We start from the raw sequence: 27,903 nt of genomic DNA, 5'->3' as shown, positions 1-27,903 counted from the left end.
ACAGAATGCCCTAAACACACCCCAGGGGACAGCCCGAGAGCATGGCAGTACTCACAGAACGGGTGGGGGGCCACATGTACCATTGCCTGCAACCCCACGTGGAAACCATGCTCCTGGAGAGCAACCGGGTGCTGCCGTGCACGGATGAGCTCCGTCTGGTGACATTCCCAGCAGGCTCACGCTGCCAGATGGGGGAAATTAAGCTGTGCTGAAGATGAAGAGGTGGCATTCCCCTCCAATGCCATCAGTCATTCCATGTAGGGAGAACCGCTTTCCCTGAGGAGCCCATGGGGCAGAGCTCAGCTGAAGATAAACCCTCACCTCCACCCAAAGGGCAGGTGTTTTGCTTCTGGGAGTAATTGCATAAGGTCAGAAACCTGGGCTAGCAATAAAGCCCAAACAGGAAAAGGAAAAAACAAACAAACAAACAAACAAACAAAAAGCCCAAGAAAAGAAAAAACTCAAACTGTTTACACACCAGGCAGGAAAAGCAATGCAGGGTGCAAATAACTGCAAATAAACTTTTGTCAAGAGCCAGAAATTTTCACACCTATGCAAAGCTGGCAACATGCCTCAAGCTTACCACTTGCTTTTTTTGTTTGGCTTTGAGTTCCAAAATATTTCAGTCGTGTTCCCCACAAAAATAAGTTCTGTTATGCATGGGATCTGATTATGGATTTGGTAGATTCTGGTTTCTCAAGTATTCTGGGTTTTTTAGTAACTTATTAAAGCAAATTAATAAAGACCTGTTTTAGTTTTAAATAAATGCTCCGTAAATCAGTATATATTAATGAAGAGTCACAAAGTTTGATGGCAGTGCAGTAGAGCTATTATGTTAGGCAGATAGACAGACAGACAACCTTTTGGGGAGACAAAAACTAAAGCTTTCTTAACATAGAAAATGTTCCATGAATAGGGTTAAATACTTAATGGTTGCTAGCAGAAGATAAGACAAATATTCTTTGTTAATATTTATAGAATCCCATCAGGAACTCTTTTGTCCTCGCATTGTTTCCAAAATTCAATCCCCTAGTTATATCCATCATTCTTCATGTGATTAAAGGAATCTAAATTTGCTGCCTTGTCTTGTAGAAGAGTAAAAAGTTAGATCTGTATTATTAAAGCCTCATGGTTGGAGCAGCAAATGTAATATTGATGGTCTATGGTATATAAGTCTAAAAAACCTACTGATCACACACGTATGACATATAAAATGCATTCATAGGATTCATGACATTATTCCTAAGAAGCTGGGATCCAGCTAAAAAAAGAGACAATTATGTCTTTCCGAAGGAAGGAAATAAAATATTTCAAACTCATAAAAGGCATGAAATAAAAAACGCAGAGGCTTTGAAGACAGGGAAGTGACACTCAACACTTTAGTGACTGTCACTGCCCTGGGCTGGGGGCACCTTCTGCTGCAGGAGGAAGCCCTTAAACCCTGCCCTGCACCAAAACAGGGAGCAGCGTGTGCTTTTTCTTTCACCTTTAGCAAAACCAAGACTTGCTGTTGATTTTTTTTTCTGAGCCTACTTAAGTTTTCTATAAAACAGGCAAAAGCCAACTCCCCTCTGATCCAATTTTTTTTCTTTTTTTTTTTAAATCCAGAACTTCTTAACAGCTTTAGAAAAATAGATAATTATTGCAGTTAATTTCAGCAAAACAGTTCAAACTCATCAGGGCTACACAAGTATAATTTACTATTCCTTCTGACTTATTGTTTTGACTAGATGTAGATTGATGATTAAAGTGATAAACAGTAACATTTTTATAAAATGGCTGACTCTGCCAATGGCAACTGAATAAGAAACATGCTGAAATAGCTGTGCTGTTATTGTGATTGTACTCAAGGCTGTCAACAAAGAATATAAGTATTTGACAAGGTGTTATCTAATTGTGTTTTTAAAAGCCACGATACATACATCTTTTAATGTGTCACTTTAAGCTGCGAGAGAATTTCTTTTATTAAAAAGTACAAAGGAAAAATGAATGCCTTGCATTTTCTTGTTTCTTTTTCCCAAGCTCTGCCCTTTTGCCGTCATTCGACAGAATATATTTGCTCTTTAGTCAAATTGGCTTTTATTTAAATGGTTGCCCAAAATAGCACAGCAACATTAGGTGTATAAGAAGAAAGAACAGTGTGTCCCACAGACAATTTTTACCTCAGCCCTGGTGGGAATTAACTGATCGAAACAGAAGACTAAGAATAAAATCCTTTTGACGCTTCGAGTTAGTGAAACAGCATTTTGGATCAAGGAAAAGGGATTTTTTTTTAAGAGGGGATCACTGGGAGAAGTATCTTAACATGATTCCCCGTGAGCTATCTGTAGGCCTTTCATGGTCCTTCAAGCTGTACGCATGCATCTTCAAATCCACGGCAGTCATCCTCAGCAAGTCTCTTTGGTGCAGGGCAGAGGTATGAGCCATGGCACTGTGCGAGGCACCCACAGGGCACAAAACACAGACCTTTGACTCAGATTTTGGAGCTGTGAGTTCAAGCTTGGCCTGTGGGCCAGTCTACTCCAGGGACAGCCTGGACGATGTGAAGGAAGATGGGGCTCTGGACATTAATTAGAAGAAAGATGTAATTTCTGGGATGGTGTAAGAAGCCTGGGCAGTCAAAAGAGAAAGGGCTATGGCACAGCTGTTCTTCATAGAGGACAGCATGTGACCAGGAAGGAAGGAGTTAAAATGGACCATAGAGGGAATTAAATATAGACTCTAGAAAGAAAGGAAACTCCTACTTCTGTGCTCTTGTCTTCTGGGATGACAACAGCATTGTTAAATGCTGCAAGGCATGAAGAAAGACGGGGAATTAACTGTTTGGAAACTCTCTTAGCAGTAGTTTGAGATATCCAGAGGAGAGGCACCAATGAGCAGAAGGGTCAGTGGGACCTCTTCTGACCTCCACAAGGCTTACTTCAGTGAGGCTTTGGGGTACGTGCTGCCGCAAGGCCCCCTGTCCTTCTTAGCTCAGGAGAGACCTCACAGCCACCAGAAAGAGTCGCCATCACGGCTGCCTTTCTGCCACCCTACACCAGCATGGTGCACTCTAAGAAGTCCAGGAGTTTGTTGGCTGCCAGGCCAAGGATTGCCCTGGTGATCCAGGGTGTCATGGTGGGCTGCAGCACCATCCCTCCAAACACAACCCTTCAGAGGTCCCTCCAAGAGCACCAGCATGGAGGCCTGCCCTGCACTGCCTCATCCTACCTGACACTGCAATATCTATACACAAAGGAGAGGAATCCCTGAGAAGTAGGATGGTGGCAGAGGGTTACGTTTGTAAAAACAGCACGTTTTAGAGTAAGTAGTCAGGTGTCAGGTGCAGTGGCTCGCTAATGCAAAACACGGGCTGCTGAATTGTGCTGAGACATGAGCAATGTCATTTGCACACCGACCTCAGCAGCATGGCTGAAATATAGAGGTCGGTTTGGTCTATAATGGGATAGAGCTTCTAATTTTTAATCCTGGTGGTATTTTAAGCATGGGATGGAAGTTGAAGGAAAAAAAGCTTGCTGTAATTTAGCAAGCAGACAGCCACCAGCTGACCTGATTCTGTGAGGTAAGACACAGGTCTCCCTCCCAGCCCACACCGATGTGCTTGTTTGTCTTTGAAGGCGTATTCGCCAAAAGTCACGAAGAAAGATCAGAGCATCAGCTGCTGAGGTTATGAATACCTTTGATAACGTTTGATGGCCCAGGTTCACTGCACTTCTACAGATCCTTCCTTAGTGTTATTTTTAATATCACAGTATCGAACTGCTAATTTTTTTCAGGTGGAACTGAATAAACATTCTAAAGATAACAACCAAGTGACCTCTGTGTTTTTTGTATTTTAGGATATGGATTAAGACAGAATAGTGCTGGAAAATCCTCCACATTTTAGTTGCACAGCCAGGAAGGTGCAGGTCAGGGACCCACCTCAGCTCCAGCCAAATGCATACAGCAAATAACTGAACATAGAAAAGAACCAAAAACCAGCTCATCATCAACTATCTCCTTCCTAAGTGGGGATCAACCCAATGCTAAGGGACCAAGTAGTGCAGCCACCAGCAGGATCTGAACACAGCTGAAGTCAAATTGCATTCCTGAATCCACGTAGCCATGATCCACAATATACATACAGACAAAAAAGAGAAAAAAGGGGGAAAAAAATGGAGGGGAAGACACGATGAGCAACATGAAAGAAAGATAGAAAGATGCCTGAAGAATAGCCTGTATTTTGTCTTTCCCAGCTGCATGTGTTTGAAACAGCGTGGTACTCACTACTACTTGGGCCTAAGTCCATCTTTCCCACCTGGATTCTCAAGTGTGCTCATCAAGAGGAAAAACAGTTCCCCGTGAGATTTTAATCTTTAGTAACATTTTGGCTTTAGTTCTCTTTCAGGTGCTGCTATGCCCTTTAGTAGCAGGCTCCAAATAAATTATACTACTATAAAAGATTTTACCACTCTCTACTTGATGGTGGTAGGAGAAGTTACCTGAAGGCAAAGATAAAAGGGTAATATAATTAGTTAACTTCATCTGAAGCAGACTATCTGACTCATTTGGGGTACAGTCCCAAGGAAAGATCCTTATATGTTAATGCAGAAAAAGAGCTTTATATTCAAATGGACAAAATCTACATATTTGGAGTCAGATGCAAAATTAGTATTTTCATCCTTTGCCTTTTTTTTCTTTTTTATTTCAGTCATCAATCATAATTCAAAGGCACTGCAATTGTACATGATTTAGGAGATATAGCCAACTTTTTGTGATCCTAAAGGGAGTTTCAAAACTTGCCTGACTTCTTCTATATTTCACAGCGGATCCTTTGAATATAGAGCTCTTTCAGTAGAGAAGGAAAAGACAGTTGTAGACTCCTGAATTAATTATGATATTTTTAGTTATTTAGACAGATTTAGGAAAAATAAAGTCAACATCCTCTAAATACATTCCCAAATCCCTAGCTTTGTGGTTTCTCAAGGAGAGTCTCAATGGAAGAGCTTCAAGAGCCATATAATTTCATTACAAAAACAGTAAAACAAAGATTTGGGCTCATTTATTTTTTTTTTAATTTGCAGTAGCATCGCTGTATAGCGGCACTAAAGGAGGCTAAAAAAGTAATAACTTGTTTACAAGTGTTTTATTTGGAAGAGGTTTATTTTTCAAGTACAGTGTACAAAGAGCAGGCCAGTTTCAGAGCAGTGCAGCATCTCCCAAACCTTCCTCCATCCCCCGCAGAGGTAGGGCCAGGAGTAATAGCTAAGAGAGTACAGCCTTGTTTCTGGTCAAACAATTCCAGTGTCATGACGACAATTAATAAGCAGTCAGCAGTCTAGAACTGGCGATTATATTACAAAGGCTTTTGCTTTTGCATTATTTCTCAGGGCCTGGTACAATATGTTGGAATTTTTAGCCAATTGCTCATTATCGTACTCATTTCCTGAGATCATGTTTTAACTAAAACACTGTCAAAGCACTTACTTTGTTATACTCACTGCACATTTTTGTATGCTTTTTTGGTGTTTCTTTTTTTTTTAAACTGCAGTTAGGGGAATTTGATACAAAATGTGATCTGGTATCCCACGGTGAGAATATTTGAGGATCCTCTCCCAGTATTCTGTTAGCTGAGAGAATTTAGTTGTTCTCAATACCTGAGCAGCTAGTAACAGTGAGATACAGGTATTCCTCCCCAGTATCTACTGTTCAGAGTGAGGGCTTTGACACACTAAATCCATGTTGGGGTTCTGTGATCTCACCCAGAAATCTCAGAGGGAGGAAGGTGATGTGCATGGGGCATTATGCGGTGCACATGACATGTCCAGCACAGTGGTGGTACAGGGGGAGAAAGCTGAGTGCCATCCCACTGAATCAATAATATTCATGCTAAAGCAAGAAAAATTAGGGTTTGAGGCACCCTGCCTGATCTCAGTGAGGACCCTGGTTGGCAGAAGGTAGGCTCACCCCTATCCTTTTGGACATCAGATTTTGGTGAGGCAAAACCATCACAGCACGGTCAGCCCATGAGCTGGAATATTGATTTCCAGTCTGAATTTGCCCGTGCAGAAGCATGTTGGTTTAAGGGCTTTTTGTGGGGTTTTTGTTCTGTTTTTTTTGGTGGCCAGAGAGACTATGATGATAATGAAATGCCCCAGAGAAGGGCTAGCACAGAGCAGTCACACAACCGGAGTGGAATAAAGTTCTTGTGCAGGAATCTAGCCTGGCTGTGCATTCCCAGGAGCAACAGCACTCATGAATAAATAATAATAATATTAATACTATTAATAAAGTGTCATTCATCCTAGGGTATAATGCAGACCTGTCATATGTTAGGAAAACAACAAAATCACAGTGCTTCGCTTATGTCTTCCAAAGATGTATTAAAAAGGATGAGGACCATATTGTAGAAAAACCACCATATGCCATTCACCCTTTGTTCTGGCTTTTTTTTCCCTTTTGTTAGGCGTGTTACAACTTTCTCTTGGAAGAGTGCCAGTGTCAGAAGAATATATGTTATCTCTTCTTTTGGCTTCCAGAGATCTGAGATAATCTCTCCACCTACAGTATGGGAAGAAGTGTCCACTTATGTAATGCGCAGTTGCACTTCTACTGCTCAGCCTTGGGAGTATCTAATAACCTTTAATCCAGAGCAGATTTATTTTTTCCTCAAAAAGCCAAAGGCATTAGAACCGGTCATAGACAATCCCCCAGTTTTCATATTCATTTCCAGGTGAGAAAAAGGTTCTTATTTCATGCATATTTGTGGGGGTGCTTGATTAATTATTATTATTTTTTCTAGTACAGCCTTTTAATTTTTTCTGCTACTTTGGTAGCGTCAACATTTTCCCTTTATTACCAGCGTATTTCTGATTTATTGAAATGTGGGGCCAGCAAATAAGATTGTCAGAATGAGTATGTGCTTGTTATAACCCACTCAAATAAAAAAGAAAACAAATTCGAGTCAGTTTTAATTTTGACACTGATTGATGTTGATATTTCTGACCAGTTTTATGTTGCATAGATTTTAAACAATATTCTCCTCTGATCTTCGGTGCTGTAGTTATAAATACTTGATAGCGTTTTCATAAAAGAGTCTTTTTACAATATGTTTAATGAGAGCTTCTGCTTCAGATATACAAGTAAAAGGAAACCTTGCCTAATACGGTGATAGGGAGATGCTCAATAAGTGGTAAAAATCCTCAAAAAAGTGAAAAAGTGATTCAGCTATTATACCTGTGTCTTTCACTGTCACTTTACTGTATCAATTATTCATGTAAAATCTAACTGAAAAATGTGACTTTTAGCAATCATTTAAAAAATTCTCTAAACAGTAGCACGACAGCTGATCTGACCGCTAAGCGCTCATTCATCACCTGCCTGTAACGATGGGCCCGTGACAAACTGAGAAGAAAAAAGTTGTTCCTTTTTTCTCTCTTAGGAAATAAATAAATAAATAAATAAATGTTATTTGTGATTATGCGACATTTGCTTTCCATTTCCACAGCCAGTTAGGGTTCACAAACATGAAAATCCATTATGGAATGGTACGTAAAGTGTGACCGATTCTTGTTCAGTCAATTAGTGAGCGAGGTCTGAATATGATGTTTATCTGATAATCTGCATCTTTGGTGCAGGCACAAATAAAGAGGCTATTAACAAAGGATTGGGTTTAACTTCTTGGGAGCAACTGGTTCAACAAATTGCACTTTTACCGATTATGTATTCACACAAAGAACGCAGCAGCCTCTTTCCTATTTGTAATAAAATATAAGGACTATATATGGAAGAATATAAGCATGCAGCAGAAAATAAATGTTAACACTAAAAATCACATTTTTAGAGCTTTGTTTCTATTCATGAAGCTTCTTATTAACGTAGGGCTTTTCAAAAAACCACTGTGTGGTCTCTGTTTATACTAAGACACACTTCTTAAATATGGACATATTATTCCTCTGAATGCAATGCTATTCTACAAGAATTACTGCAGTGAATTCCATATAGAAATGCTCACACATCTGTACTCTAACTATGATATTTAGTGCAAGGGTCATGAATAATAAAGTTGCTAAATATGCTTATTGCTATCTATAAATAAAGGTTATCATATTCAGGGTTTTGGAGGGTTAGAACAAGCCGGTTTAGTTGCAAGACAATAGAGTCTTAATTTTACTTTGAAAACAAATACTTAAATTTATAAGTATTCATATGATTTCTAAGGTGCAGCTAGCCTAAATTAACACTTGCAAAATGTAATTAATGCAACACAGAAATTGCAGGAGTTCACGCTACCCTAGAAGGTTCTACCAGCAATACGTCTCCAGTTGAGCAGGTATTTGGCACTGACAGCCCAACCCTACCTCACTCAGAGGTAAAACCCCTACTGATTTCAGTGTGGGACAGAAAAGCAACAGAGGTTGCACTACAGTTCAAGAGTGAATTATCTGTATTTTTTGTGGACTTTGAAGGGATGGTTTCAACAGTTTACCAGTTTAAATTTGCTGCTCAGTTCTGTTAGTTTTAGCGTCACTTTCTATAGACTGATTCTTATGATGGATGATTAGGTTTAAGGAGTAATGGTTAGGTTTAAGGAGTAATTTCTCTTCTACTTTAAAACCTCTTCTTGAAAATATATCAAAATACAAAGCCTTCTCACCATATCCACTCCATGTGTTTATATCAAATGTTATGAATTTAAAATCGATGGGGTTTGGGCCACTTTAGAAATGGCTGAAGAAGTAGGAACCCTGTACAATCTCTGTTGCCAAGGAAATACCCTAGGTCTTCCCACACTTCCACGCATTAAGGCAGGGCTCAGGCTGGCTGAAGGACACCCTGCCTGCCCTGAGAAATTCAGCCAGGAGGAGCAGGCAGCATTGCCAGCACCACACACTGCTGGTGGGGCTCGCCAAGAAGCGACTTGTGCCTGCTGGAGGAGAATCGGGCATGGAGAGCATCCATGTCCTCTGATACTTTGCTGTGCAGATTCTAGCTCTGCTAATGACAAAGTTGCAGTGCAATAATAAGAAGAACAATGTTTGTTTTGATCCGTTTGATAATTCATTTAAAAGTATTGTACCCGAGCCATCAAGACAGAGAGCTGTGCCATTGTTCAAAACTGGCACTATCTCATTATGTGAAGTAATTGAAACCTGTGGGAACAATATATGATTTAAAGCAGACAGTGAGGTTCTTTTCTTAAAAAACAATAGCATTGTTTTCCTATGATCCTCATCTTGCTCATGGGAGTAAACTTGCTAAGCAAGGAGTTTGTGAATTCTTCGTCTGCTGATTCCGAATGACCAAAATCACTTTTCAAGATGGTCATAGAATCAAGTCCTACTTCAATAAAAAATTCTTCAATGTGGTGTTAGAGAATTGTATAACCCTGTGCACACATGGGTGGATTTCCAAGTGCTCCGTATGTGTTAAAGATGAACAGATAACTGACAGTGCAAGATGTGCACCAAATAGGCTGTGGGACTGACACATGTGGAGCCTGACTGTTGTGGACTACACAGGTACTGAAAACATTGCTCTCTGCTCCTCATTAGGTTTATGTCCTACAAGTAAAATGTCAAGCATAAGTAGAAAAAAACCTCTAAGTACATTTTAGCATTACACACCCCAGAGGTGCTCAATAGGTACTAAGGAATTTCTTCGCCTTAATTAAGAGGTTTGGAAACCGGATGAACGAATGACAAACGATTTTGATTTACTTGGAAAAATGAGTCATATCACTTATTATTAACTATTAAAGCAATTTAAACCCTTCTGAGAATAGATCTAACACTGCAACGCTTTGAAGGTTTGATATGTCTTGTAATCCATAGATTATTAAAGTTAATTTCTCTGCTGAGATCCTACTTTCAGTAAAAAATGCATGTACACTAAAATGATGTTGGTTTTTTTGTTTGTCTCTCCCTTTCTTTTAACAAAGATGTACTTTAATTGGCTTTCTATTTATACTGCACTCAATAAAGGTATGGAGGCTGCAAGTGGGAGAAACCTTGCACAATTCTGACTCGCGAAGCTTACAGAAAAGCCCCCCATTCATCCGCAAGTACACCCAAACCTTTCATTTGGGCTTGGTTGTGCTTGTGGGTGCATGGCATTCTTTTCTCTCTATTTGTTCTCCATGTATAATTTAGGCTACATTTTGCTTTAGAGACCCTTAACGGATAAGGAAAAGAAGGCAATAACAATATGTTGATTTATATCACCGTGAAACATTCTCCCCCCATACTTCAAAGTAATTTTAATTGAATTTAATCCTCTTGACTTTCATTTACTTATAAATGAGTTTTAGTTGTAATGTTAGAATGAAACAGACTTTAGCAGTTAACGGGTTTTTAGTGTTTTTGATTATAGATTATTATATAATGTTTCTTGGGCTAGAAAATACTAATGCTAAATAAATGCTAAATACCATCCCATATTAGATCATTTTAAAACCTTCCACTCTTCTATGTACAGGAGAGAGGCACATCTACTTGGGTCAAAACACAGCTCATTTAAATAGGTAAAGATGTTGGAGAAAATGATTAAAAGTACCACAATTCTTTTACCGGCTTCTGTCCAGAATCAAGAATATCTGTAACCAGAAAACTGAAAAAACAAACAAGGTTATCTTCCAAAGGAACTGTGCCATGTATAATCCAATCAGCTGTGTGTGCACATTTATAATTTTTTAGCTCTTCATCCATAGATCATAGGACACTAAGAGCCCAATTCATTAAAAATTGAATACTCTATTTAAGCTGGATGCTCTTATACTCAGAGAAAAAGCATGGAACCATTTTTTTCCCTCTGAAAAGTCACATTTTTGCTGTTCAATAAACCCTTGTTTCTCTCAGCTTCTAACTGGACAGCGCTGCTCAGTTAATTGCTGCACAGCTTTAGAACTTCAAAATTAAATGTAGAAAAGAAGATTTGATTGACAAAAATGTCTGCTATGTTCTCTGAAAACTGTAGAATCCCCACCTGCCCTTAGCACACACACACACACAGATACCCCCTCCTGCCCTGTTCTACCACAGCTGCCCTCTGTTTAAAACTCAGTTGAGCAGTTGTTCTGTATTCGAACTCTCCTTAAACCTATGAGTCAGCCCTAATCAGTTACATTACATTAACATCAGTGGGGGCCACATTTGCAATTCCTATTGGATTTTTCACTTCCAGTTTATGCAAGTCTTCCCTGCATATCCAGATCTGTTGTTAGAAAACATCATCTCTGAGAGCAACTTCCATGCTCCAAGCAGCCACAGTTATCTCACCAGCACGGACTCTGAAGTTTGGAAGCCCCAGCTGGTTTAGTCTGCTAAAAAATAAGCAGGGTATATGGAACAGGCAGGAGGAGCTGAGTATTTTCTGGGTTCCTGAACAGACCGGGAAGACTCTGAAGCATTTATCAGTAGACTCTTACCCTCTCTGGCAGAAACACGGTCAGATATATGGTGTGCAAACAGCACTGTTCCTGTCATTTCAAAATCCTGCATACCTGAAGGATCTCAGTTACCAGTACTTCAATGTATGCCTTACACAGTTACAAATCTAATTTTGATATTGGATTTCAAGCTAGCAGGTCTGTATTTTCAATGCTTACCGAGTTCTTCTGCCATCTCTTCCACTATGTACAATCCTAAGCTGGAAATGCTTACACAGATCTGCCTTCTCTGTAAGAGCAGAACAGTTCCTTCCCTCTACAATGTAAGGTGCAAAAATTTCCTCAAATAAAACAACCAGTAAAGAATAAACCAACCCTCTCCCAAAACGCGCTTTTGCTTGCATACCAGCTCTTTGTTTTCCTGACACATAAATCACACAGTACGTTCTTTCTGAAATGTATTTACACTCATCAAGATAAATCTCCATTCATAACACCCGAAACTTTTCTGCCTATTAGAGAATTTTAGAACTTTATTCTTATGCACTCTGTAGATGTAACACCTTTACTGACCCTGTTAATGCACCTACTGCAAGCTAAGCTTACACAATGTAAGAAGCTCTGTTTTCCAGGGAAAAGCCCATTAAAGCCGAAAGAAATTGCCTGTCTGCATTTGCATCCCCTGTTATGAAAGTGTACAAGATAGAAAATACAGACTAAAGGCAGATGCAGAACTACCATTATTAAAAGTATACATAGAGGAGTACCATGCCATGCTCTTAGTCTTCTCGTAACCACTGTATCCTGCTATACAATAGCATGCTATTTCCTATTCAGAGTAATTACCGATGAGGGCAAATGCTGAATTTTTAATGGTGCCCATTGTAGGCAGCAGAATGTTCTAAATGAGAAATAATAAAGACCTGGTCCTAAGAGATATATCTGTCTATAGACTTTGCTTAAGAAAATTAAATGGGGGCAAATAAAGTATGTAAATATAAAGTTCTCAGAAAACGAAGATTAAATGCCTCATCCTAAAAGAGACAGCTGTGGATTGACTGAACCAAAGTTTTGGCTCAAAGTAGCAGTGCAGACCTTCCGCACTGTGAAAGATCTACAAAACAATCAGCAATGCAAAGAAAGTAAAGGTGGGCAGAATAAAGACACAGACCAGAATACGGTCTCCCATGAGACTGGGCTGCCCAGAAGGCAGGAGAAATAGCTAAGGAAAGACCCCTGCAAGGGCTTTTCCAGAATTCTGCCATCAGTATTTTCCACTTTACTAATTACTGTAGTTGAGACCTTGACCTGAGAACTGCACTGCAGTCAGTGCTGCAATGTCAACTCCTGTCCTTTGGGATCACGCTACTGATCCCACAAGCGGGAGAGGAGCAGTTTAGCAGTTGCCAAACAGAACAAGCAAAGCATTTCAAGCTTCATTTTATACAATCATCTATTGCTCTTCACTTTCTGAGGTCACCTCCAGAGGCTGGAGGTCAAAAAATGAAGTTAAGATCCAAAAGGAGATACATGGCTCTTTACAGAATGGGAAGAAGTTTGGAAGGCCGAAGACATGGCCACTTGAGGGAGCTCAAATAGCATCGCCATCCAGAACCCACAATCCTGGAGAAGAACCTGCCCAAGGTTCACCCAGAAGAGCCTCCCATCCTGTCAGGAAGGCCCTCAGCCTGGCAGCCCTGCAAGGTTTAAAGCCTTTTAGCACTTCATAAAGCGGCCTTTAGCAGGCCACAAAGTTTACTCGCTTCCATATGAGTTGTAAACTGCAGACTTAGAAAGTATATACTTTATAGAGCTGGGAGGAAAGGTGCCATGTGCTTCTGCAGCGGGCCCTGGCTGAAGGGGAGCAGCCTTACCTAGTGACTCATATTTGTATGAAGCAGCCAAACCTGCTTCTAGCTGTGCACTTAACGAGGTTAAGATCACCATTATGATGGTAATTAATGAATTTCACTCGGCATTATCACAGTGCAGTGATAAAACCCTGAATATGAGATCTGAGAATATGTGGTGGTGTACAATGCTAAAGGAAAAAAAAGATTGAATTGTAGCTGGCAAGATCTCAGTACTTAATGGGATATCGGCAGGAATGACAGCATATGGTATCCCATATTCGTGATCCATATCATAGATCCCTTTTATATAGCTCTTGATATCCGCAGACCTCAGACTGGGCTTGCACTCTTTTACATCACTGTTAGCATTAAAAACATTACAACTCAAAATGCGAGAACTGCATGTGCTTGCCTTCATCACGTAGTGTTATGCTAATATACCACGTTAATGAGCTATATGAGGTATATTGAAAATGCAATAGCATCTTAATGCAATATTGATAAAAGACTGTCATTCCCACTCATTCTGTCTCACTTGCAACAGTGCCTGGCAAATTATAGTTGTATTTTCATGATCATAAACTTACAGGAAACATGTTCAGGGTCTGTCAACAGTTGAAAATAGTATTCACCATACATTTGTGTCTGTCTTCTTCATAAAATGCTTAATGCGCTGTGTTTTGCAGCACGTTTTATATTTCACGTGACCAATATATGAAACCGTGTAATGTGAGACCATGTAATGGCTCCAGTAAACAAAATGTGCAATAATATTTATATACATCTGCTTTCTATATAGGGTATCAGTCTGTATGCTCATATGCACAAGACTGAGGGGCGTGCGTATACAGCAGTGCAACATTAACTGTTGAAAGGCTTGAAATAACTTTTTTTGTTGCTGGTTTTTATTGGTGGCAGTGGAGCTCCATAGGCTTCCATAGCACCGGGCGCCGCTGGCAGCCCGAGCAACTCTGTGCATGGTAATGGGCTCACAAGCACACAGCCCATCTCAGCCGTCTGTTTATCAAAGTTCTGTTTGCTTTATGAATAAAACACTGTGAGAAATTATCCCATAAGACCAGGAGGCAAATTCACCCTCCGTGCGATTCAGCAGACATTAAATGACTGCTCCACAGAAGGATTTGGTCCTCCAAGCCCTATGTATGGGAGAAAGAGTTTTGAGAGGAGCTGACTTTTAACAAGAGTCTCACAGATGTCTGCTAAAACCTTAATAGAAGCTTTGAGCCAGAGACTCCTATAATTCAACCCCTGAACTTCTGAACAACAATTTTATTTAGAAAGTTGATTTATTCATAAGTAAATAGGATACAGTGTGGATGAAGTACAAGGGATCAGGAGGCAGTTATTAGATTTATAAGTACAAAAGCCTCACTGTTGCAGACAGTGGAGGCTCAGCAGTTACTGTACCTTTCAAAACTAATATGTAACCATATCTGTTTTAAAAGAGTGATTCATATTACTCCGAATGCATGAGAAACTCTTTCTCATCCCCACCACAGGAAACTTGAGTCTGATTTTAATGAGCTTCAATTGGAATGTGGCCTTTGAAAAGTAGTGCATTTGAAAAGATGGAACATTAAATTTTGTAATGATGTAAAACATCTTCAATTTTTGACAGGACAATGGTGCTTATTGTGCTTTATGGGCCCAGTGGTGATTCAAAGGTCACTTTGTATATGACTCCACAGACAGGGGCAGCAGTGAATGAAAATTAGGTTACATGTGATCAGCTTTATTATTAATCAGATGAAAATGGATTTTTAACATTTTTCTAATGAGCAACAGAGAAAGAAGAAAATACCATGAATAAAACTACGAGAGGGAACAGCAAGACCGAAATGCACGACGTGCATAACTAAACTCATCTGTATTAAATCTGAAATCCTTAAACACTGTCTGAAGAAATAAAATGCAGCTGCATATTTTTGTGTCATAAATATATAGAAAACTGCTGAAATACCTACTGTAATTTACTATCTCTGTCCTTTGTTTATAACTAACTAATGAACTGATTTCTTCGTACAGTATATTATCGCAGCGCTGGGTAGCACCGCTATGGTTAAGGTTGTGTCAGCGTTTCCATTATAAATCCTGTTTTTCAGGGGTTTATAACTCAGCTGTAAAAATGCAGCCCAGGCTAAAACTTGGCACACAAGGTCTCTGCCAGGAGCACATTTATTTTACAAATTTCCCCCAAATGTCTCTTGGAATATTCCGGTACTGCATGAGTGCGGATGACACAAATACTGTACAACTTTCCTAGTTCAGAATTCTCCACCTGTTCAACTTTACAATCCTGTTTTGACCTGTGAAATTATGTTTTCTGTCAATTTTGTGTGGGATTATTATTAATTTTTTTTCTAAGCACGCACCTTCCTAAAATGACAGACAACACACCTCAGCTCTGAAAAGAAGAAAGTTAATAACACTTCTGAAATCCCTCCAAACACCGATCCTGAGCACAGTCAGTACTGCCTTTGCCTTTACACACCCTAGAATATTTTCATGGTAAATAAAGCAAAGCAGTGAAGAATTTGATTGCTGAACATCAACTACAGAATCCCCACTCTGGGAATGAACCTGCATTAAAGCCCCATGTTAATAAAACTCTCAATGGCCAGCAGACCGCGTGTCAAACCCCACATCTGGCTCAGCCCAGTGCCTTCCAGCTATCCTGCAGTCCTGTTCAGAGTAGCAACTAGTGCCAGGAGCAGGGAGAGGAGTGGCTTGCAGCAAGGAGAACCTCTTTGCTCAGCTAATCATCCAAAAAGGAGTAGGATACAAAAAAGACAGAGCAATGAAGCTGAGAAACAAATTCAAAACCAGCTCTTCTGATGCTAGAAGAAGGAAGGCTGGAGGAGAGACCAGAAGGGAGCCCGCACACAGCCTGCAGACCAGCACCAGCATCAGCACTACCCAAAGGCAGCCCTACACTGATGTTCCCCAGCATCCCCCCACCACTCTGGTACTGGGGGCTGCTCCATCCCACACATCCAGACAGATGGCTGCAGCACCTGCCTACTCCAGAAGAAGGGGGAATACTTCATTAACCAGGAAAGTGCCTGTCCAGGGGGATAAGAGTTAGGCAGGTCCAAGGGCCATGAATTCACCCTCGTCATTATTGCATCAGACTCAAGGAGTTGCCACCAACTCGCTGCCCCCGCAGCCCCTTCTCTCTGAGAACCTGAACCTGTGGCCCCAAGAGATGGCAGATTCCTGCACATAGTTGTCATGTTCTTGTACATCTAAGCAAGAACAACCACAAGTCTGGCCTACAGCAGCTCAAACAAAACAGTTCCAAGCTCCAGCACAATTGTATTGCCACGGGTATTTCCAGACCCCTCTGCCATGGGAAGTGCATAAAAGAGAAACCCCTTTGGCACATCCAGGACTACTGCCCATGCCACACTCTGTGCAATGCTCTGCTCCCTGGGCAGCATCTGGGGGAAGATGCACAGATAACAGGTTCTCCCTGTATTTTATGTGGGCTCAGGATCATGCCCTGGTCAGGGCAGAAAGTACAGAAGTGTATCAGTATTGCTTGAAAGGGAGGGGGGCAGCAATCTAAAGTACGTTTGCTCTCAAAATAGGGCTGCAAAATGGACCTCTGTTCACTCTTTGGGGCAGCTCTTGATTAGTTCTATTTGGTCTTCATTGCTACCTCAGGTAGTAATACTAATGTGTGTTCCTTTAAGAAACACACAGCTTCTACAGTAAAATACAGAGGAAGTGCTATAGTACTTTTGATTAATAAGCAAAATAGCCATGTAAAAGGAATATAGCATATTGGCACCGGTCCTGCTGCACTGAGGCTTCTTTGTGAAATTACTTAATTACTTCTCCCCCCACCCCCTCCAAACTTTGCCTGAAAAAATCTGTGGCTAACACAAGACTGAGGAATTTTGCTTTTCTTGGCCATTTTTTTTTCTCTGGAACCCTTTTTTTTAAAGAAAAAGGAAGAAAGAAAAGAAGCATCGTCACCCATCTACAGCAGCGTTTCTTTGGGAGAAAGACAACTGCCTAAAGAGGAAACAGAAGCACAACTGCATTTTGCACGGCAAGAACACTGCTCTTACCTCCAGCGAAAGCAACTGCCCCTCATGGCATAAGGTGAACAAACAGATTCTATAGCCTATTAGCTCCTTAATTTTTCATAGATTAGGCAAGAAAAAGCGTTAGCTGGCTAGTAAAAATGTATAGGGAGTTTTAAGGAAGAAAGCAGAAGTACGGAGTAAACATATACTTAGCAAAATGTAAAAAATACAGGTTTTTAACTCGATTTCTAAGACTTCTGCAACAAAGTGCAGAGAAAGACAGATGAAATTATGTTCTGACTACCTACACTGAATAAGCGCAATGGGAAGCCCTGTATATAGTTATCAGTGGCGCTGAAATCTGCTTAGGAAAGCAACAAGTCTTTTGTTCTGTTGACAGCAGTTATTACAATTAATTCATTTTGTGATTGGTATTTGCACTGAGTGACAAGGTGTTATTTTACCTCAGTAAAAGTTAAAATGGTAATACCTACATGCGAAATAACACCAAGTTTTGCTATCACTCACTCGATAAAAGAAAAGCCTTTCCTCAGCAGTGCCTGCTCAGCTGCCGGGAGCCTGAAGGACAAGCATCAGGCTCTCCCATTTCCTCCTCACTCACCACTCTTTCCTGCTCTTTTAAGGCTTTCTTTGGGGGCTACCCCCGCCACCCCCCAACCTGCAGGCAAAGAAGGAGCTCCAGGTGAGGTAAATTTCACCTTCTGCAGCAGGAGCCAGCAAGCCAGGGGAAGTTTGCAGCGCTAGCAAATGGCAAATAACCCATTAGTTCTGGATAGTTCAGCACGTCTCTACTTTTATTATAAGTTAGCCTCGCTAAACCATTGACTTAACAGAGAATCATTATAAATCCCCATTTTGAGTTTTTTTATTAGCGGTATTTATCACCTTCTCAAAATCAATCCTATATTTTTAAATTAAAACAAATGACTACTCGTGCTGCAATCAATATTAGTACATTTCCCTTTTAAAAAGGAGGAAAAAAATGGAATACAAAGAAATGTCCTTCTTTGGCTGCATCAATCCAATTTCAATATAATTCAATATTTAATAAATATAATCCTCCATGTCTGCGCAGGGAAACATCATAAAAAATGCAAAAGGTTTCCTGGTCTCCAATAACTTGCATGAAACAAAGTGTTTCCTTATTCCTTCCATAAATACTGCAGTCTTATGCCACTGCTTTCTTTTTCTTCCTGTGTATTAGAGTTTGCTCTGATTATGTATAAGAAAAGAGGTTTACATATTTCATGATTAAAATCCGAAGCTCTACCCACCACCTCCAGAAAAATCCCCATCTTTCTCTCTTTGTACTTCTCTGGCTTGTTTTTGAAAGGGCAAAAAAAAAAAAAGAGAAAAGAAAAAAGAAAAAGAAAAACCTTATATAATACCTAATTTGTACATCTGTGGTTTCCCTCTGACTTGTGTAGGCACCATATGTTTTTAATTATCATAATAGCCTTAAAGAACCTGTTCAGTGGGAAACACATATGATCCTTTTATTACTGGTTTGTAATTTAAACAGTTTTAACAGAAAAGGTCTGGCTATAAGGGACCGAGAGGCACAAAGGTCTAAAAACCCTGTTATTGACCTCTGAAAGCACGAGTTCAAATCCCACCCACCGAGGTGGGACCCGGCTTTCCCTCCTCTGACAGAGGTAATCGGTCACATGTGAGACGGCTCTTCGAGACCTCCAAAGACATAATCTCCAATCTCCAACGACTCAACGTCGCAGTCGGAGGCTGACACAACGAGGTGGGGGTCCGTAAATATTATCGTGCACTAGATCTGGGCTTTCTTCTCCCCAGTGAAAGCTTGGCGAGCAACACGGTAGGAGAAGCCCTACGCAAGCCAGAAGCTCAGAAATTCAGCAACCCTCATTAGTTGTTGCCCTTTTAAATTCACGATTTTGTCCTTTATGCAAATGTGAGACTTGTGAACACGCCAGTCTCCCAGCCCCGGAAAACAGTCAGATATTCGGAGGTAGGAATTAAATTTAACAAGTTCAATTCACTCCTGATTCTGGACATCTAAACACATAATCAGTCTGATAATGTTATTAATTATCATTCAAGCGACAACCTTTGACACTGGCATGCTCCCACAACCTCCCTACTCCAATAACTCAAACAGAAAATCATTGGCATGAAAACCCACAGTCTTATGAACAGAAATTGCAAGTAAGCAGGCACTGAACACACAACTGGGAGTGAGCGAAAACCCCTCTTCAGAGAGAAAGCAGAGGCTCACACAATAGCTCAGCCACTTGACCCAAAACAAAATGCTGTACAACTTTGTCCCAAAGCAGATAATTTACACCCCAAACAAAAAGTTGTGGGGAGCTGAGGGTGGGGAAGGAGCACAGCTAAAATTACACAGAGGCTGGAAGTCGTTGCGGCTCTATCTGGGGAGATGGATGGTATCCTCATTAGGACAAAGCTTTTTATAGATGGACAGAGTCCCCATTAGAACATAAGGATGAAAAGTTTAAATGTCGGGAAATACAAAATTAAGATTTTGCAAAGAAATGCTGACTTGGAGAAAAAAAAAACAACACCACAACAACATGGAATTCCCCACACAGATCCCACTGGAACCACGTGGGAAAAATGAAATAACTCAGAATTACATCTCACGGGCCAGTCAGGCTCTTCAGGGCATTCCTGGAGAGCTCTGTTTCACAAAGAATGGGTACAGTGCCATGAAGAGTGAAACTAAGCCATTCCCTTCCCATCCCCACTCCCTCTGCTTTCTCCAGGGAAACTCAAATATTTTGCAGTGATGGAAAGACAGCTTAATTATCTAGCACACAAAAAAAGATGGTCATTGTTTTCCGTTTTACCTGAAAGCTAATGGATCTTGGAATACCAGACGTGGATGTTCAAAATCCCCTCTGGAGCCTTTCTGGTGATTTGTCGTCTCTTGGTTGCCTTTGGCGCACACCGGTCTCTGCTGAGGTAATATGTGAGCTATTTCACACTAAAAGCAGAGTTTTTTGAGAGAGGCAGTGCACACACACACACACAAACACACATACATGCACACAGCCCTCCACCCCTTTGTCCTGCACCGTGCCAGCAGGTCCTACCCCAGCATGCAGCAACCCAAGGAGGAACTTCTTGTCCCACCGGTTTTGGTGGTTTTAGAGAGGAAAAGGGTGGGATATGGGCATGGCCCTGCAGAGCACACAGCCTGCAGAGCTTCACATTGTGCTGTCTGTCCCCTCATCCCAGGCTTGGGGCAGGTCTGTGGGTACCGCTGTTCCCCATGCAGTGCTGAGACAGAGCTGGTGGGACAGACACAAGGATGCTTCTCCCTGTGCCATGAGTCACCCACCCAGGACCCCTTTGCCGGCCAATGGGCCTCTCCACATTGAACTGTCAACTTGAGCCAGAGAGAGATGTTTACGGGAGGTGGAGTTGCTGCCAGCATTAAACAAATGGTAAATTAAATTCTCTCATTTTGATCTAAAGAAATAGAGATCTTTCTCTGGGATTCTTTTTTATTTTTTTTAAGTATGTTTGCAATGCTGGCCCCACCAGAACCTCTTCCCTTTGGGCTGGTACACAGGCTCCATCCCCAGGCTGAGCTCACACCCACTACTATCAAGGCAAGCTAACCCAGTGACCCTCGTGCACAGTCCTTCTGCCTCTTCTTCCTCTGCCATACAAGAAAGAACGCAATTCTACCTTAAGAGAAATCCCAGTTCTGGAGCCAAGAAAACTCTTTTCCTATTTAAGGATCTTCCTTTCACGGTAAGGATCTTCCAAATTTCCCAAAAGTGGATAACAACAATACCACTGTGATCCCATCTGTACACAGCAATGGCACTGTAATGCACAGAGCATAAAACACCAAATTCCCACAGACAGCATCTGTCTTACTACAAACAATGGACCATTATCTTGTAAATAATTCTGATTAAGCTGCAGCATTTTCCCCAAACAAACAGTAGGGGAGCAGAGGGTGAGGGTTTTTCTGATGGGAGTGCCGGTTTTCTCCTTCCCCAGCACTGACACTCCGTTTTTTATTCAACTGATTGGGCCCCTCCCCTGCCCGCTTTGTCCCCCATGGCTGGGTTTTCACGTTCTGACCTTATCCAGCTGTCAGTCATCTTGGCAACTAAAGAGGGAGCCGTCATGTTAATGGGATTGCCACCTCTATCCTTCAGGAAAGCTCTTCTGTTTTTTTGGTTTTTTTTTCCCTCTCTTTTTCCCCTCCATGTACAGTTACACTTCATGATACACCCCTAAACACTGCAGTTATCGAACTGTTCCCATGACAGAGGAGGGGAAGATCACCCACCCAGTGCTGCTGGCCAGAACAGTGTCAGGCAGAACCTGGCATGGCTACAGCTGCCACCTGAAGGCACAGGCCTGTGCTGGCAGCCGTTGGCTTCCCCCAGCCAGAGCTGCCCCTTGCAGCATGTGGCAGTGAGCAGAGCAGAGGGTTGTGGGGCTGGCCCTCATGCTGCTGAACCAGTTAGAAACCTACCAAAGAGGTCTGAAGAGGATGTAAAACCAAAGCCAATGCACTGGCTGGAGTGGGGCTGGCTGTACAAAGGGGATGAGTAAAATGAGACACAATTGGTGCTGATGTGTCTTATAACGAACCTTTCTCATAAGGTTCACAAACTCATCTATGTGGCTCTAGAGAAAGCCTGGATCTGGTCTCTAACTTGTTCATTTTAATGCATAAAGCTTTTCTTATATGTCTCTCTTGATAAATGTCACATCTCTACATGGCTGAGGTGTTTGTCTTCCTTCCCTGAATCCCTTCAACGCTTCTCATTATACATAGGAACTGGTCTGGACCAAATGCACTTCCCGACCTTAAAAAAAACAACAAGCAACACAACATAACAAACAGCATGGCCTAATCTAGGATGGTGATGCTGGAAAATAAACAGTAAGAATTTAAACTGAGAAGCAGCCATTTGGTGTCACTGCCATTCAGATAAAACCTTACAAGAGGCACTTCCAGTCCTCTGATCCACAAGCATGACTGCACGCCCCAGCATCCACCAGGCCCACAGCAGAGCCAGGTACTGAGGGTAACACTGGCAATGACACGGGGGTGACAGGCAGCAGCAAACAGTGCGACAGGTCCCCAGCCCCGAGCAGGAGCTGCAGAGGGCAGGAGGACAGGGATATCCACATCCAATGCGTACTTTCTATGTGTGTTCATTTTCATCATCTTTTTATAACTTACTGTAGTATCAGGGAAGGAAGCGTTTACACACTGAGGACGTATATAAACGTTTTTCATCTCCAAAGTGCTCTGGAAACACTAATTAATTCATTTATCCTCACAGCACTCTTATCAGGGAGATAAGTACTATGATTTTCCATTTCACAGTGCAGGATCCAAAGAGGAAAACTTATTTTTTCCCACTGTCAGAGGGTGAATCACAGGTAGAACTGCAGAACAGCGAGGACTGCCAGATTCTGTGCGAGCTCCCCTCCACAAACCTTACTTAAAAGACTCGTGTCCCGCCACTTATGGCACATATTGGGATGCGCCTTGGGTTTTTCCTTCCTTAAGAGATAATTGAGGCACAATTCCTTCTCTAAACTGCTGAACAATGGCCGCTGTATGCAGGGAGCAGCCCTTCAGAAACCCCACATTGGAGACTGGCTGAAAGAAACACAGACACTGTGGCAGTCAGTGAAGAAGCAGCTCTAGTTCCTCCAGTTTGTAAGAGGAAATACTCCAGGAAGATGCATCTGCTATCTTAGGTCCTTCTCATCCAGAATAGAGAAATTCTAGAAATTTCAAGTATTCGGAAAACTGCTGTGATTTCTGCTATCTGTTCTCAAACCTCAGAGTGTTCCTGTGACATCTGTGCTGGAGGGATGCTCCTCACCCACCTGTGCTGCTGCTGCTGCAAACATTCCTCTTTCCAATTTGCTCTTTGCCAGCAAATGTGTGGCTGCTGCAAATGGCGACACAAGTTCCTGTTAGCCTGAAAGGGTCCATTTTAAGGCCTGCCTATGAAATAAAACAGTGACAGGAGTCTTGTAGGAAATGGTTCAGATCAGAGACCTACATCAGCATTGGGGATGACTAGCCGGAAAATAAATCCTAGCTCTACATTTCTCAGGAAGAACTTTCACCTGTGATCCTCACCATTGAAAACTTATCCTGCCCTGGACTTCTTTGCTCTTTAGTTTGTGTTTTGACAATAATAATGCCCAGAAACCAAAACCTTTCAGGCGTTCTCCTGGTTTGGAAGAGACATGTTCATTAGCAAAATAAAGTGCCAAGCTAAACCACGGCATATTGCAGAATGCACGACAACATCCTACGGGGGGAGGCCTGTACCTAAATGTTGCTTTGGAACAACCAGAACAACTGTTTAGTGAGAGATGTTTTTTGCATATGACTCATCAACCCTTGAAAACAGGATTTCTTATATAATACAAGTGCTGACACAGCCTTCACTTGAGTGGTGTGACTGCAGCTGTATAATTACAACTTTAGATTAGATGTTATGGACCTTAGGTTATGCAGTTCAGACAAACGCTCCATTGTATCACAGAGATATTTTTTCCTTAGTCATATTGCCCACAGGACAATAGGGACTATATTCACAGCTCACTGCGTAGAAGTTTCGGCATAAAACAGCCAGCAGTATTACACAAGACGAGATTATACCCTATGGGGGTTAAATGGATTCCTAACTGCCACTTTTTCACATCTCTTTTTTCTTTGCTCCCAGTCGATCCTTTTTTGGGAGTGCTCTCCAAATAAAAGGAAGAACAATCTCACACTGAGTCTGGATAAATGTTACAGTTGTCTCACAAATGCTGTATTATTTCTAGCCCTTCCAAAATAATATAATTGTCCTACTGCTGAACTACAGATTTTTCTCAGTATGACACAGAACACTAAAATGTCAGGTCCTGACTCATGGTGTTTCGGTGGAATAAATAAAAAGTACCAATATGTTATTCCAAACTGACAGCATTAATGAAGATGTGACACCGCCATATCCCCCTTTAACTTCCATTGCCTACTGACTGGTGCAGCAAACAATAGGCCACCTCCTACAGGTCCCATCCTGGAGACACTTACCAGAGGCCTGAGCGATATTACTGGCACCGATGCGACTGGCTGCTTGTTATCCTATGCTCCCTTTACCTTGGGTGCACTGTACATGAAAGAGAGCAGTGAGGCTAGTCCTGGGATGTTTTACCGCACATTCCTTCCAAGGGAAATAAAAAGCAGAGTTAAGCACTATGGGCAGTACTGCAGACTGTAACAGAATGTTAAGACTGGGTGAGATGAACTGAGAAAGGTGGCAGGTGGGCTGTGCACTCACAGTACTGCCCTGTGGGATGGGCAGTGTCAGTCCCTCCACCGAGGCTTGGTTGCCAGCTGCAGGACTGGTCCACACACAGCAGCTCACTGGCCAAGCAGTGAGGCATCAGGACTTACACACCTGATCCATCCAGCATCACTCATTTTTAACCCTCAGGCCTCCATGGAAATGTCCACTGGATTGCACCTGCGAGAGAGGGGGCACAGCTCCCGCGTTCCCAAGGGATTTTCTGTGCCGAAGGAAACAAACCTAGCCTGTCTAACCACACACTGCGGTCTTCTGGTGGCAAACCACGTATAAGCACACTGCACTTTTAATGAATACGCTTCAAGAAGGCCAGCCAGCTGCTTTGTAGAGTTTGCCTCTCACAGCATGAACCAACCGTGGGTTGCACGAGTGGTCTTCGGTCTACTGAAAGATAAAACAGTTGCGCAGAGTTGTCTTGAATGAATTAACAAAATGACTCAAAACTGCACTAATGGTTAACAGCTTTTTTTTTATTAGCAACACTGAGATAAGTTATTGAAGCATTTTAGTATTGTTTTACATTCCATTCAGAAGTGACCTAACTTGTAACTCCATATACATTTAAAGATATAGTTTGACACTTATTCAGAAAGCAACAATTATTAAAACTTACATACCTTCATTACCAGGAAACCTTAATATATTTTCTAATTACTTCCAACAATACTCTATTCCAAAGCACATGATAACCCACTAGAAGTTTACACATTTCACTTCAGTCACAGGTTTTAAATTGTGGATGTCAGAGTGCTGTTCATTGAATTTTACTGTCTTTCTTGGTTAATATTGGAAAACCTGGCACAATATATTAAGCTAGAAATATTGCTTAAAGAATATGAAAAAAGATAACTACAGTATTTTTTTTCCTGCTAAAGCATTACAAAATACAGGACCATTAAAAACTCAAATAGAAATGACAATAAATAACCTTAAAAATGTTAAGAGAATTTTCACTCATACTAAAGTCCATTCCCTAAGCTTGCCAAACACATAAATAACAGAACATATTCAGGACCTCTATTTTTGTACTATTATGATGGTTTGTTATATACTGTGGATGTTTTGTGTATACATATATTAATGCTTACACTTAAGGTATATATTTTTTTTCCTTTGCTGAAACAATTAATAAGCCTCAGGTAATTATTCGTCCCCGGCACTACAAGTATCTAGATACGAGGGACAAAACCCCAGAAATCCCAGATATGCAACACTATGCATAACAAGATCACCTCAGCATAAAGATATTCTAAGTTCTTTAGATTACAAAGATGAATTTGGTTATTTATTTCTGAAAGCCTGTAAAACAAAATTATACTCGCCGTCAAATTAATTGTTTAAAATTGGCCTCATAATAGGTATTAATCGTACACTTAGTTTTGACTTAAAAGGATGTCTAAGTTGTTCACGTGTATGTGTAGATGTAGGAAATGCTACAGCTCAGACACAAACATGTATATTCCTGACCGAAACGCAAACCAGAGCATTATCTCACTTTGCCAAGATTTGGAAACTTCTCTGTGCTTCTGCCCCATCCTAAACTACAGTTTAAATTTGACCAGGATACGGCAAAAAACAATAAGAATATATTGCTCAGGAGATGGAACTCAGAGCAAAATCATACGGCTCTAAGCTTACATCATTATTTTGTCTCTGCAAAGAAAAGAAAAGCCTTTCTGTGCTGGGGATTTGCCCTGGTGCGGCCGGCCACTGATGTCTGAAACCGAGGCACATTCCGAGGCCTTCTTTTGCAAACACAATCCCCCTTTCAGATCTGGCGCTGGGAGGGACTGAATGCCTCCACTTTCACTGGGAATAGGAGGTACTCAGAGCTCGGCTGTATCAGATATTTTAGGGGTTAACTTCCAGAAACATGAATGGAATGGGAGCGTTACACCGCAATATGAAAAAACTCTAAGAAATAAGTTTCCAACAGTGATCAAAACAGTGATATCAAACTTATCGCCGGACCAATTTCTGATACAAAAAAAAACCCCAAACAACAACAACAAAACAAAACAAAAAATACAATGAAATTAAATTACATGAATATAGCAACAAAATTTAAAGTCAAATAAACACAGGACCTGATTCTGCAATCCTTAGTCATGTAAGTAGTCCCACTCATCGAGAAAGAGGGATGCAAGACTGGGTCCTTAGCTTCTGCTTAGGAAGTCAATGTTGATTCAGACAGTATCTTTTCTAGCCAAAAATATGCAGCAAAAGGAAAGTAACATAAACAAGGCTAAATGTCAACAGTGTTTGCAGACTTACAGACACCATCCATTTGTTTGTACTGAAATGACTAGCGAACCATTTGGCAAATACAATGCTATTCACAGACCGGCCCTTTTATCCAGCAACACAAACTTCACTGGATCACTGGCATTCCCAGTTAATTAAAAAAAGGAAGCAAGCCATATGAGTTTGGTTTGATATTGCCATGCAAATGGCACTGCAACTTCCAGAAATGGCTGCAGCCCGGCACGACAGCGAGCACTGATCCCTGCAGTACTGTGCCTCAAACCGAGAGCAGGCCCTGCGCTGCAACTGAAGCAACCTCCTTAAGCACCACACTGGCTACAGAAAAGCCCACAGCAAAGCTTCCACAGCATTTCCTTCTGCTTTGAAGAAGACTCTGGTTACTCCTTCAATGGCAGCAATGCTGGGTTTACTTGACTCACTGCAGTAGGGCGTACTTTGAATGGGTCTGAGCACTGCACTTTGCTGCAGCCCTGAGGACCTTTCGTGACCACAGAGCTGTCCTACAGCTCGGCTCTATAGGCCTTTTGCTTCTGTTTACTACGAATTTTATAATTTTCAAGAGCTGCAATAAGGTGAAGGCACACAAACAATTAAAAATCTTTTTCTGCATGTTATGTGTTGGTGGTAGTTCTGAAGGGGTTAGCATTACAATCCTTTTGGTTTTGACACCTGTGGCAAGAAGCAATTTACAATGACTAAATTCACTATTTCAACATTGGGGTACAGCACTATAATTATGTGACAATAAAACTGTAATAATCTGCCACAGTCGATCTTCCCCTTGCCCAGCCCTCTTGTCTGTGCTACAGTTCCACATTTGGAAGGTATTTCAGAAAGTTACAATGCTGAACGATTTAATAAATCTGTGCAAAGCTGAACACTTCCTGCTCCAAAGGAAACTGAAAGTGCTCGGCCCTTTGCAGAAGAACTTCAGAGCTGCTGCCGTACACAAGAAGGGCCCTGCCCTGTTTTCATACAGTGAAAGAAGTGAGGGA

At 41.3% G+C, this 27,903-nt stretch overlaps 1 protein-coding gene across 9 annotated transcripts in view; it reads right to left on the bottom strand.

Annotated features, from left to right (window-relative positions):
- ZNF536 (zinc finger protein 536) overlaps positions 1-27,903 on the bottom strand; it is a 314,380-nt gene that overhangs the window by 71,897 nt on the left and 214,580 nt on the right. Inside the window, exon 9 of one of the 9 annotated variants that reach the window (XM_085551822.1) lies at positions 25,093-26,845. The exons of 7 other annotated variants lie outside the window; for them this stretch is intronic. In XM_085551822.1, coding sequence (XP_085407948.1) covers positions 26,811-26,845 — 35 coding nt within the window. In that variant the 3' untranslated portion in view covers positions 25,093-26,810. Of the gene's footprint in view, positions 1-25,092; positions 26,846-27,903 lie in introns of those variants that run through there. One more of the 9 variants, XM_015874059.3, reaches the window with a different exon arrangement.

The sequence above is a fragment of the Coturnix japonica genome, chromosome 6, assembly GCF_054131305.1.
Source record: "Coturnix japonica strain WE chromosome 6, WE-NBRP24, whole genome shotgun sequence".
NCBI lineage: Eukaryota > Metazoa > Chordata > Aves > Galliformes > Phasianidae > Coturnix > Coturnix japonica.
The sequence above is the reverse complement of the archived record's forward strand: the minus strand, read 5'-3'. Positions and strand labels throughout refer to the sequence as shown.